This window comes from Amphiprion ocellaris, chromosome 8 (genome assembly GCF_022539595.1).
Source record: "Amphiprion ocellaris isolate individual 3 ecotype Okinawa chromosome 8, ASM2253959v1, whole genome shotgun sequence".
In the NCBI taxonomy this organism is placed as follows: Eukaryota; Metazoa; Chordata; class Actinopteri; family Pomacentridae; genus Amphiprion; species Amphiprion ocellaris.
In genome coordinates this window covers 20,452,339-20,464,672 of record NC_072773.1, presented here as the reverse complement: position 1 = coordinate 20,464,672, position 12,334 = coordinate 20,452,339, and the positions used below count along the sequence as shown (strand labels likewise).

Below are 12,334 nucleotides of genomic sequence, written 5' to 3'. Positions count from 1 at the left end.
CTATAAAGTGATGCAGAGAAGGTACAAATTTGTGCATTAAAATTCATCAGAGAGCAGGAAATCAAACGTTTGATGCTCAAAATGTCCTGGGGAAGGACCCTAAATGTGTCCCCCAGTGATCACACTATATCTACACCCATGCAGTGCTGTAAATGTAATTCAACATACCTGCAGAGAGGAGCTGTAAATTGTCTGTTTCCCTTGTCTCCACTGGGGGCAGCATGTCAGTGAGTTGGGGCTTTGGTCTGTACAAAGATATTTAAAGAAAAAGTGATAGATAACTTTGTGGTAAAATGGCTAAAAACGCATCCAAATGATTAGGTTATTCGACATAGTATCGCCAAGTCTTTTCTACGTCTTGTGTTGTGTGACTGTATGATACTTATAGACCAGTTAAACCGAAGAAAAGTCGTCCTAAAGGGAGTGTTTTGGTCGTCTGCTGAAGACCGTAATCCGCCGTGTGTTTTCTCGCGTACAGCTTGTTATCTTTGCGGCGTCTGTCAGATAAACACTTCTTTTGATGCTACTTGTTAGCACAGACAGCTAGTGTTAGCTAGACATTTAAACTGTGTCAGCGCTGTTTGGGAGACGTAAATAGCTCACAAGCGGATATTATTTAGCTATTTCGAGAGCTAGTCTTGCTAACAGTGATATTCGTCGTTTTACTCCAGGCTATTCGTCTGAAGGGGATTTCACTTAGTCGTTTTAGTTTCGTTAAGGATATTACATAATGTGGCGGTAAGCTGTTGATGTAGCCTCACATCTGTTGACAGAAATACGCTTTTAGACCGTCTTTAACGTTAGTAGCTGTGTTTACAATGGGAAGCAGCAGGACATACGTTAGCATAGGATATGCTACCTTTGGTGCTGTGGTTGGACTTTCGGCTTTCTTGGTCTGGAATATCGCTTATAAACAGCCATGGACGGCGGCCATGGGAGGCCTGTCAGGTATGTAAACACACACCTACATTTACTGTAATTTTCAAACATAATTTCTCTATTTCACATGATATTGGATCAGTTGTTTCAGGCATCCTAATCCTAACGCAGGCCTGCTTAGGTAACCTCCATAATCACATCATAATAATGCTGTATGTGTTCCCTCATTCCTTATTTATTGTCATTCAGGCACTGAAATCTATCCATAGCGTTTTTATTATTTGTTTGAATGCGGTTTTGATATATGTGAACTGGCTTAATGCTTTACTGGGTCACACGAATGCATATAACCATATTTGTAGCTCATACAGCATCACTGTTTTGCTTTTACTTAGAGATTGCTACTCAGTGAATTTTACATGCCAGGTACACCTTCATGGAGGGTTTTCATGCTGATAAAGGAAACAAATATATCAGTTAATTGTAATTTTTGAAAATAGTGTTCTTAATGCAGACCATTACCAACTGTTACCAAGGTGCACACTGAGCATAGCATTTATAGCAAATATAGCTTGTTGTTTCTCAACTCCAGATCCATCCATCCATCCATCCATCCATCCATCCACCCACCCACCCACCCACCCACCCACCCACCTGATCACCGACTATAATAAAACCACCTGCTTGATATTGGGCAACTTTCCCTTGTGCCACCAAAACAGCTCTGACTTTTTGAGGCTTTGACTCCATAAGGCCTCCGAAATTTCCTGTGGTGTCAGACAGCAAGACGTTCGTAGCAAACACTTAAAGTCCTGTAATTAGATAGATAGATAGATAGATTAAACCTTTATTGATCCCGCAACGGGGAAATTTACAGCGCAACAGCAGCAAATAGAAGAACAGTTTGAATAAAAAAGAGCAGCACACAATGTACACAGTGCATAGATATAAATATTTTCTCCTCCTAGAAGAAAAAAATACAATATTTAAAGCAAAATTCCTATGAAATTGCACAGCAACATTTTTTTTTACATTTTTATTGCACATTTGGACGTGTTTTTCCAGCTCATCCCACAGAGCTTGTTCAGATTGAGATCTGGGGAATTCTGAGAATTCTTTGTTGTGTTCTTGCAACCATCCCAGTTTTACTCCCCACACACAATAATGCGGCTTGAGTGCACATGATCCTCTCGCATGTTTGGCAAAGGTTAAGTTGCTCAGTTGTTCTTCTTTGGACCACTTTAAATACTCGTGTTTAGTGGTACTAACCACTGCCTAACAGTGCCACAGCATAAGGACTGCCATTTTAGAGATGATTGATGGTTTATCCATCACTATTTGATCCTTGTTAAAGTTGCTCAGATCTTTACATGTAGATATTTTTCCTGCTTCCAACACATCAATTTGGAAGAACTGACTGCTCGCTTACTGTCTGATATACCCCACCTATTGACAGGTGCCAAGTGTAAAGACATAGTCAGTGTTATTCAGGTCATCTGTCTGTGGCTTTAATGGTGTAGCTGGTAGGTGTTTATTTGGAGTTAATCTGTTAATACTCTACTGGAATAGTAACATTTTTATTTTCAGGTTTTGTAGAGTTATTTGGGGGAAACTTGGGAGTTAGGAAATTCTAAAGTATTGTCAGTAGTCTCTGATGTTTTATAGGTGAATGACAAAACTAATTGATAGCTGCAGCTCTACAGGTATTGGACTTCTGAATGGGATAGTGCTGCTACTTGGATGTAGTGTCAAGGCTATGTACGACTTTATAAAAATACACTCAATTAAAATGTCTGTGTTTTTCTCTTGACAGGAGTTTTAGCGCTCTGGGCTCTTGTGACACACATCATGTACCTGCAGGACTACTGGCGCACCTGGCTCAAAGGTCTCAAGTTCTTCATCGCTGTTGGAGTCCTCTTCTCAGTTCTGGCTGTGGCTGCCTTCATTACCTTTCTAACTCTGGCCATCACACAGGAGCAATGTAATGCTGTCTCTGCTGTTCTTAGCGTAATATAATTAATGTTCAGCATTGGTTTGGACAAGTTTGAATGCTTCTAATGCAAATACTAATCACTTTCTTTATTCTGTCCCACAGCTCTCACTGATCCAAGGAGCCTCTACCTCTCCTGTGTATGGAGCTTCCTGACCCTCAAATGGTCTTTTCTCTTGGCTTTGTACTCATACAGATACCGCCAGGAGTTTGCAGACATCAGCATCCTCAGTGATTTCTAGTCAGTACTGACTTCATAGACTGCATTGGACTTTAAGGGGTTTTAGGCAGCCAGCAGGAGCTGGTCAGTGAGCTTTTGTAACAAAAGTGGAGGAAAAGCAGACATGGCTAGATTAAACAGTCATCTGACTTTAACCACACGGAGCTGCACTTGTTGCACTTGCTTAACAAGCTCTTTATTTGTATTGTAACCTGTTCTCCTACTTTTAAAGACCTATATATTATAGTTGTGTAAAAAGTCAAAACCTGTGAAGACTGGAACTGCTTTTAAAGGAGTTGCTGGAGGCTTTTTTGTGAAGAGATAAGTAGGTGGTTTTTCAGACAGATTTCATTGTCAAACAGTATGTGGAAGGAAATTCCCAATATAAGAGGATTTTAATCCAGTAATTAGTTGTTCAAATGAAAACCAAAACTAAAACTTTCTACCTGAATCAATTTTAATAGTAGGTTGACAGTGTTCGTTGGGAGTGCTTGAATGTTTGCATCTAAATTAGCTTTTTAATAGTTGGAGAGCCAAACTGCAGAATACTCACATCTCCAGATTATCATTGCTGCAATATCGCCTAAAGGCTTTTAGCCCCCATCATCATCAGTTTGGCAATTTAAAAACAGTTTGTTTTTTTTTCCCAAAATAGGCACCGATATGAATAGCTGCACTCTGGTTTAAAGCATACTTCTGAGAGATGTTAATGTACTCAGATAAAATCCTTCATACTCTTTTCTTCACATAAGTGATAAGGAAGTGTTTGTCATGCCTGAAGAAAAAGCATTCATGTGGGATTCGTGCTTTGCATCTTTTGTTCCACCAGAGGGAGATGTGCTTTTCCTGTCAATAGTCCGTTTGAATATTGTTACATTCCCCTTTTGGAGAAAACACAAATGTATTTAATAAATATTTGCACTTTAGTCTATGATGTTGATGCCATTGTTTTGCACAGATTCTGATGCAATGGAGCAAAATCATGTTTTACACATTGTCATTTCTGTCTCACCCTTTATAATGTTACAGTACACTGTTTATATGCATCATTTTCCCCACCAAGTCGAATTTTATCAGTAAAGTTAAACTAGGCTTTGTAATTGGTTTAGTTCCTGCTGTAGCTTACGTCTACCCTTTGCCATAAAATGTAAAATTGTATTTTTGTCGACGAGTGAATGAATGTGTGGATGCTACATGTATATAGAAACTGAACCATTAAAGATGCATTTATTGGTAATGGCATCATGTTGTCTCTTTGCTTTAAGCGATTTTCCTGCATGTCTGCATGCACTAAGGTTTGTCATCCTAAGCTCCACCCAGAAGGTGTAGAGACTTCAGAAAGCTTGATAAGAATTCAAGCAAATGGGCAGCATACACATCTGAGCCCAATCGATGCAGGTGTTGTGCCTCAACAGTTAGGTACAGTACCATGTTTTCTTACTTTTGACTTACATTTCTCTAACTTTAAGACCGAGTCAGTGCCTCTGAACAGTACTGGCACTGGAATGGATGTGTTGGCTTCTTGCAACTTGATTTTGATTATTTCATCAGTAACCTTAGGAAATCAATTGTTAGGAGTGGAATTTTAATTCACATGTAGAACAGATGCTTTAATGTTTAATGTTGACAGTGAAAAATATTATATACTCACACATTGTATTATCAACTGCTGCTCCTTCTTTAAATAGTGTAGATAAATCACTTTCAACTCCAGATTTTTATCTATTGTATTTTCTTGTACTTTAGTTCCTTTAGTTTAATTTGTTAAGAGATAATTAAATTGTAACAATGTGACAGCTGTTTGACCACCTGTTCATTCCAAACACTACAATAGCAACGTTTTGATTGCAGTTCTATTGCTATTGTTATGTGGGAGTAGTTACATGGAAAGTAATTATTTAATTTTTGTGCTGCGTGCAGTTTAACATTACTTACGGCAGAGTGAACGTGTGCATGTGCTTTTGTTTACTTGGTGTTGATTAAATATATTAGCAGTCCCCTGACCTGTTAGCTTATCCTTCATCTTTCAAGGTTAGATTAGAACCTTACAGTTCAGGTTTGCCCCTTAAACGTAAAACAGCATAAGAACAAACCTATAAATGCCCTTGTTTCCATGACTGTATGAAAATGTTCAAGACAGTTAATTTTCAAATCTTGGTTTAAATGTGAAAAATCAAATGTGCAATGAAGTTTGTTGCTAAGTTTACATGATATTGATTGGAAATATGAGAGTACATGATGTGTTTTAGAGTTACGTGCGCAGACTTATTTATTTTTGTCTGTTTATGCAGTTCTTCAAATTACACCTTCAGTATTGAGGCGAATTTTCAATGGTTTTAATATGTTTTAATATGTCGTAGCCATGCAACAGGAACGCCCACGTTATGTGATTAACAGGCCGGCATACAATCTCCCAGAGTTTGACAGTGAGTTTGACAAGAAGAGTCGACAGTTCCCTGTTGGAGAAAAAGTAAAGAAGCTCTTCAGGTACAGAATGGAAATCTAGCCACACAGTCAGCATGAACAACACATCCTCCTATTGTACAAACGCTACCTCTGACAAGCTTTTTGCTGTGATCACTACAGTGCAGAGAGCTGCAGCTATGACTCAATTCAAAGTTTAGATTTGTTTTGTGAACTTTGTACAAAGAAACACATAGAAACCTGGAGCTCTTCAAAGACTTTCTCTTGTTTGTTTCTGTCAGATGCTCTGTGCCAAGGCTGAAGGGCTTGTTATTCAGACATCTGCCGGTACTGCGCTGGCTTCCCAAATACAAAGTGAAAGAAAACCTGCTGTGTGATGTCATCAGCGGGGTCAGCGCTGGTACCATCCAGGTTCCCCAAGGTCAGTCAATCCTCTCCATTCCCATACGTCTGTATAATAACCTCTGACTGATACTAGTTGCTGCACTGTATAACATAGTTTTGTATTATTTTTTCAGGATTTATTTGACAGCTTCTGTTCTTTCCAGGCATGGCATTTGCCCTCCTGGCAAACCTCCCTCCTGTCAATGGTCTCTATTCTTCTTTCTTCCCTCTCATCCCATATTTCTTCATGGGCACTGCTCACCAGATGGTCCCAGGTAAATCAGAGTGATTTATCTGCAGCAATTTTGTATGATGACAATGATAAGTTGCCAGTGCTGCACAGGGCTGCACTCCGCCTGACTTTGCCCACTTTGCAGTATAGCAAGGAAAATAGATGTGACACACTGCTTTCTATGTCCAGGTACTTTTGCTGTCCTCAGCATAATGGTGGGGATCGTATGTCTTCAGCTGGCCCCGGAGTCGGACTTCAGTCACTTCAATGCCACTGTTAATGCTACAATAGTGGACACAGACAGGATGAATGAGGCTCGCCTGGCCATATCTGGAACTCTGGCCTGCCTCACCGCAATCATACAGGTATTTGTACCTCAAAAAGCTCAGGCTTTTGAAGTGAAACTTGAAAGCAATGTGAGGTACAGTTTAAAGGTGACACATTGAGAATGATTTATGTCTGTGCAGATTGGTCTTGGCTTCATGCAGTTTGGGTTCGTAGCCATCTATCTGTCAGAGTCCTTTGTCAGAGGCTTCATGACTGCTGCTGGCTTGCAGATCCTCATCTCAGTGCTCAAATACATCTTTGGCATCAGCGTACCACCTTATAGTGGCCCACTGGCTGTCATATATGTAAGTGACTCTTATTGTAATAGAAGAAAAACATCAATATATTTTGATATAATGATTTGTGCATAAACTATGTCATTTTGATCTTTTAATGCAGACTCTGATAGATATTGTAAGGGGCCTTCCTAAAACCAACATTGCCTCCTTAGTGTTTGCTCTGGTCAGCAGTGTAGTTTTGATTGTGGTGAAGGAGCTGAGTGCCCGATATCGTCACAAGCTTCCTTTCCCCATTCCTATGGAGATCATCATTGTAAGTAGTTGGTTTGTCATCTCTCTATGGCCAAAAATATGTTCCTGTCTCACTTTGACGGAGTTGCATTGACTTTTTGTAGGTTGTACGTGTGAGCTAATGGACAGTATAGGTTTGATAGTGGTGTTTGATTTCTATTCCATTTTTTCACAGGTGGTGGTGGCCACAGCCATCTCAGGCCCTCTGCATCTTCCTGAGCTCTATCACATGGACATAGTGGGAGAAATCCCTTTAGGGTAAAGCATGAATACTCAGAATGAATGGGTGCTACATTCGTTGAAGTTACTAATCCAATCCAATTTTTTACTATTTAGATTTGTTGCTTGTCTCTATTTTCCAGATTTCCAGCACCAATCCTTCCAACTGTGAGTCAGTGGGACTATATGTTGAGTACAGCCTTCTCTCTGGCAATAGTGGGGTATGTCATCAACTTAGCTATGGGCAGGACACTGGCAGCCAAGCATGGCTATGATGTGGATCCCAACCAGGTAGAAAAACTGTTTCACACATTTAACATGTCTATTTTACTTCCTTTTGTCAATACTGAATGCATGTTCTCGTGTAGGAAATGTTGGCTCTTGGCTGCAGCAATTTCCTCGGGTCCTTCTTTAAGATCCATGTGATCTGCTGTGCTCTGTCTGTGACGCTGGCTGTCGACAGTGCTGGAGGAACATCACAGGTGGGTGCTGTAGCAAGGTTTTACATGGGTATAGGACTTTTTGGTGCCCTCCCAAAGAGGTTGTAGATACTCTCAAAATAGATTTAGGCTAGCACCGAAAGTAAATCACCAGTGCTAACATGATATGAATTGAGAATAAAGATATCTATATTTTTAAGCAGGCTTAGTTTAGTGAAATTTCATTTGCTCAAGTATTGTAGACATTTTTGTTTATCAAATGGTCAGAAATAATTAGAAAATGCATTGATTTCTGTATTGTCAATCCACAAAAGCCTCTTTTGAGCCAGGAAAACCCTGTGTAGTTACTGTAACTGCTGCTTTCTTTAAATTTCATGAAAAAAAGCAGTTTAGACTGTGAGAAAATAACTGAAACCGCTAACTAGCACCTCTGTTGCTACCCTCATGTAGTTTTCCAGTCTATGTGTGATGCTGGTTGTAATGGTTACCATGCTCGCATTGGGAGCCTACCTGAAACCACTTCCAAAAGTAGGTAGATTTAACAACATGATACCAAACAATCTGCAAAACATTTAAACAGAGGTAAGCGTAAAATCGAGGCATGATTAATAACCCATGTTATCCCTGTGTCCCAAGTCAGTGCTGGGAGCTTTGATTGCAGTCAACCTGAAGAACACACTCCTGCAGCTCTCTGATCCCTACTACTTATGGAAGAAGAGCAAACTGGACTGTGTAAGTCAAAGGCTTAAATACAAAACTGAAGCACATGGCAATGTGTTTTTTCCATGTTTTTTTTTTTTTTTAATTCTATTGTTCCTTCTCTTCTAGTGTGTGTGGGTTGTGTCATTCTTGGCCACATTCTTTCTTAGCTTGCCTTATGGAGTTGCCATCGGCGTGGGCTTTTCCATCCTGGTAGTGATATTCAAGACGCAGTTGTGAGTAAACTGTGCGCAATATGTGGTATTTTTGGATCAAGATTTGGAAGTGTAAGTGTTACTCATTTTAACAATGTGTTCCTTGTAGTCGTAACGGTTCAGCAGTGGTCCAAATAATAGATACAGACATCTACAAAAACCCAAAGGTGTATAGTAAGGTATGATAACCACATATGTCTGTATATTTTTTCATTAATAAGGGGAATTGATTCAAATTTTTTTTGTAATAACTCCACAGGTCATGTCTATAACAGGTGTGAAAATAGTGAACTATTGCTCGCCACTCTACTTTGCAAATGCTGAAATATTTCGCCAGAGGATTATCAGAAAGGTACGCTGAAAGAATTCACACTCCTGACAAGGTTAATTAGGTTTTCATGTGGAATTTGGACGTTTACATAGACTTGTTTGTGTTTAGACCGGACTGGACCCTGCCAAGATTATCCTGGCCAGGCGGAAGTTTTTAGAAAAAGAGCAGAAGGACAAAGCGAAAGAGGAGAAGAAGGGCAAAGAGACAAGAAGGAGGAAACTCAGCTCTTTGGTTACCATGAAATCTCAGGTGGGATCAAGTACATATGATGTTTAGCGCATGGGTCATTCTGCTGTCGATATTTCTCATTCAGGTAAGGGTGATATACTGAAAATACAACCTGTGACCCTTTCTGTATGTATTTTCTCCTAATCTAGACCATATCTCGGCTTGAGCTGCAAAATGACTTCGATATGAACGGCAGTGCCAACAAAACTGAGCCTCCCACGAGCTATGTCAACTTCCACTGCAGTGACATTGAGCTGGGGGAGCAGTCGTCTGAACAAGAGCCACCTAGTCCCACTGCTGTCAGCCTGGAGACGCAGCCTATGCCCTTCCACACCCTCATCCTCGACTTGGCAGGGGTCTGTTTCATAGACCTGATGGGCATAAAAGTATTGATAAAGGTCATTAACTTTTTTTTTCTTGGTATGACTAGATTAAGGCTTAAACATTGGTGGTGTTTTGTTTTCGGTTCTGTATTGTTGTACACTCAGTGCCCGGAAAAGATTAGTTTTACATCTGTCACTTAAAGGGTCCAACGAACTCTTAGTTTGGGTTCTTTGTTAGCATGAAAGCATTATTTTAGATAAAAGGTTTCTTATTTATTTTATTTAATAATAATAGAAGAAAAAGCAGAAGAAAAGTAGAAGAGGGCCAATTTTCCACTGAGAATTTAAGAAACAAAGAGACTGAAAGACTATTGTTTGTTAATGTTAATAGTATCTTCATTCACATTAGATTAGAATCTAAAAAACATTCAGTATTATCCATTTAACTTAAAATCACAGTACATTAGTAATATAAAATGAAAGATAGATTTCATAACATGTAGCGATATTTAGCAGCTAGAATTAGACTACTATAAGTGAAACTATTATGTCATAAATTTCTGTACTTACCATATTCTTCTTGGTTACCAAGCAAGTATATTTAAATTGCAATAACATTGCAGAGAAGTTGACATTTGAAGTGGACATTTAATATTAGTTGGAGAAAGATAAAGTGCAAATGAAATGTCTAAGAGAAAAGTCTAGATTAAAACATAAAACAAATGACCAAATAAAGAAAAAGAGCTACTAATTTGAATCAGATATTTTATTTAAATCATAAATGGTTATTTTTTTGTGCCAAACTAATATTAGATCAGATCTGGCAAAATGTTGTGTGATCTGGGAGTTAAACCCTAGTGTGCCTTTAACAATCTGGGTTTTTAACTATCCCAAAATGTCCATGAACTGTCTTCTTTCTTTTATTTCCCACACAGATGAACTCGAGCTACGAGATGCTGGGCATTAAGCTATACCTGGCTAATGTTCAAGGTAAAATCTTAAATGACAAAAGTGCATTCACATTTGTTGGCTCTCCTGAACAGTTGGCATGGCAACATAGGTGAAGTCATTCATACAGCACTGAGCACATTAGGTCTGTGAAGGACGCTGGTACAGCTGCAAGTTAGACATTACATGTGCAAACACTTTTCATATTATGCATGTGCCCCCCTTCTCCCAGTGAGATAAAGCAATGATCCACAATAATTGTAATTTAATGTGCCTGAATACTTTGTCTTCTCTTAGCGTATAATATTGTCATTGTAATACGGCATGAGCATTGGGTAAAGTCACTACATTTAGCATGTCCTTGTGTAATATTTGTTGTCTTGCCGCCTGCAGCCCAGGTGTGTGAGGAACTGGAGGCTGGAGGAGCTTTTGATGAGGGCAATATTGCCCGCAGTAATCTTTTCCTTTCTGTCCACGATGCCATTCTGTTTGCTCAGCAGACCACTGGAGAGAGGCGAGTCTCCTCAAAGGTAGGCCCCACTGCATAAAATAGCCTTATCATACAAATCCTTTTCATAACATCACACACAAACGCATGCTGTTTAAACGCGCTAAGGTTAGGGATATAGGGAGAGATTAAGAAGAGGAGGAAAACTAAGTGAAAAATTCCTCCTTTTAGCACAGCTTTTGTCGCCTTATCTGGTTCAACAAGGGTAAACAGAAATGTCACACAGGGTTTTGTGACACAGTAAGTGGCACAACAAACAAAATTGTAAGTTACACCAAGGTCATGGCGCGTATTGTATGCTGTGTGTGTCTGATTTAGTCTCTTTTGTTCCGCCTAATGTTTCTCATTGCTTCATGAGTGCTGGCAGCCTTTTCAGGCATCTGACAGGATAACAGTGCCCTCAGTAGGATTTGGAACACAGTTAATATGAGCAACAAAGCAGCAAAACGGGCCACGTTTAAATGAAAAAACACAAAAAACAGGTTATGTATGTGTCACCTTTTCAAACTGGAGGAAAAGGAGCTATTTAAAAATTGTTCTATACTCAGAATAATTTAAACTCAGGAGGTTTCATTTATCTAGACATGACTTGCAAATATTTTAGTTCCCTACAGACTGTAACTAGTAGTGCAATCCTCTTGGACTTTGAAGAGCACCTCAGAATTAATGCTAAAACACAGTTAAAGCAGAGCGTAATGTTCCACCACTGTTTTTATTCTGTGTTGTGTCAGTGTTCATACCATCACCTTGTGCACACGCCTGTTTGACTTATATGTGACTTGACTTTGTTGGCTGCAGGCAGAGGAAGCAAAACAGGGACTTGCTTTTAACATTAATGAGGAGAAGGATCTGGAGCAGGTACACAGCAGTTTGTCTTCACAAGATGATACAAAATGACAGTTTCACTCAGGTATTTTTAGTCGTCATGAAGCAAATCTTCTCTTTCTGAGACTAATTTTACTTTTTCAGGAGATGTTTTGATTGCTGCAGTGAAGATGAGCAGAAGAAATGTACCGAAGATGCTAACAATAATCTTGAATGTTACTGGAATTTATCAACATGTTTTGTTACCAAAATATATTCAGTGCTTGATCTTACATCTCTTTGCTGAGTGATCCAAATAAAGCTTTTTGTTTTGTGGTTAAGCACAGTAGTCAGTACTTCACTCCACTGATAGGGGGTGGTACATACCAACGCAAGAGACAGCAACAACTAAGTGCTGAGCAGCTAATGAGGGGAACTCGGAAGCTCGGTTTGCCTACCTCTGACAATAACTGTGGAGTGAAGCTGCTGACTGCGCAGTCATACAGAGGTGCTCCTGTAATTAACTGAGAGTGTGCATGGCCACAGCTGTGAGGTACAACCAGCTGAACAGTCTGTCGAGGTCCCTGTGGAGGCAAGACACTGCAAAAGGGCTAAACATAAATGAGAGGAAGA

The 12,334-nt window shown here is 39.5% G+C and overlaps 2 protein-coding genes across 5 annotated transcripts in view; both read left to right on the top strand.

The window, feature by feature from the left end:
• The first annotated feature begins 235 nt into the window (after nucleotides 1–235).
• slc48a1a (solute carrier family 48 member 1a) lies at nucleotides 236–4,326 on the top strand. Its single transcript, XM_023289456.3, has 3 exons — nucleotides 236–948; nucleotides 2,693–2,860; nucleotides 2,975–4,326. Exons 1-3 carry the CDS (start codon nucleotides 819–821, stop codon nucleotides 3,109–3,111), a joined length of 435 nt encoding a protein of 144 aa, XP_023145224.1. The 5' UTR covers nucleotides 236–818; the 3' UTR covers nucleotides 3,112–4,326.
• Nucleotides 4,327–4,357: 31 nt separating this feature from the next.
• The window catches only part of LOC111582247 (solute carrier family 26 member 9), a 33,589-nt gene continuing 25,612 nt past the window's right edge, over nucleotides 4,358–12,334 (top strand). For 2 of the 4 annotated variants that reach the window (XM_055012914.1, XM_055012915.1), the window contains exons 1-19: nucleotides 4,358–4,508; nucleotides 5,450–5,576; nucleotides 5,795–5,934; nucleotides 6,062–6,172; nucleotides 6,319–6,494; nucleotides 6,597–6,761; nucleotides 6,856–7,008; nucleotides 7,162–7,244; nucleotides 7,349–7,496; nucleotides 7,574–7,687; nucleotides 8,096–8,173; nucleotides 8,282–8,377; nucleotides 8,474–8,580; nucleotides 8,669–8,738; nucleotides 8,819–8,911; nucleotides 8,999–9,139; nucleotides 9,268–9,516; nucleotides 10,377–10,431; nucleotides 10,783–10,919. In XM_055012914.1, coding sequence (XP_054868889.1) covers nucleotides 4,367–4,508; nucleotides 5,450–5,576; nucleotides 5,795–5,934; nucleotides 6,062–6,172; nucleotides 6,319–6,494; nucleotides 6,597–6,761; nucleotides 6,856–7,008; nucleotides 7,162–7,244; nucleotides 7,349–7,496; nucleotides 7,574–7,687; nucleotides 8,096–8,173; nucleotides 8,282–8,377; nucleotides 8,474–8,580; nucleotides 8,669–8,738; nucleotides 8,819–8,911; nucleotides 8,999–9,139; nucleotides 9,268–9,516; nucleotides 10,377–10,431; nucleotides 10,783–10,919 — 2,385 coding nt within the window. In that variant the 5' untranslated portion in view covers nucleotides 4,358–4,366. Of the gene's footprint in view, nucleotides 4,509–5,449; nucleotides 5,577–5,794; nucleotides 5,935–6,031; nucleotides 6,173–6,318; nucleotides 6,495–6,596; nucleotides 6,762–6,855; nucleotides 7,009–7,161; nucleotides 7,245–7,348; nucleotides 7,497–7,573; nucleotides 7,688–8,095; nucleotides 8,174–8,281; nucleotides 8,378–8,473; nucleotides 8,581–8,668; nucleotides 8,739–8,818; nucleotides 8,912–8,998; nucleotides 9,140–9,267; nucleotides 9,517–10,376; nucleotides 10,432–10,782; nucleotides 10,920–11,695; nucleotides 11,756–11,866; nucleotides 12,043–12,334 lie in introns of those variants that run through there. The other 2 variants (XM_023290875.3, XM_035957935.2) reach the window with 2 other exon arrangements.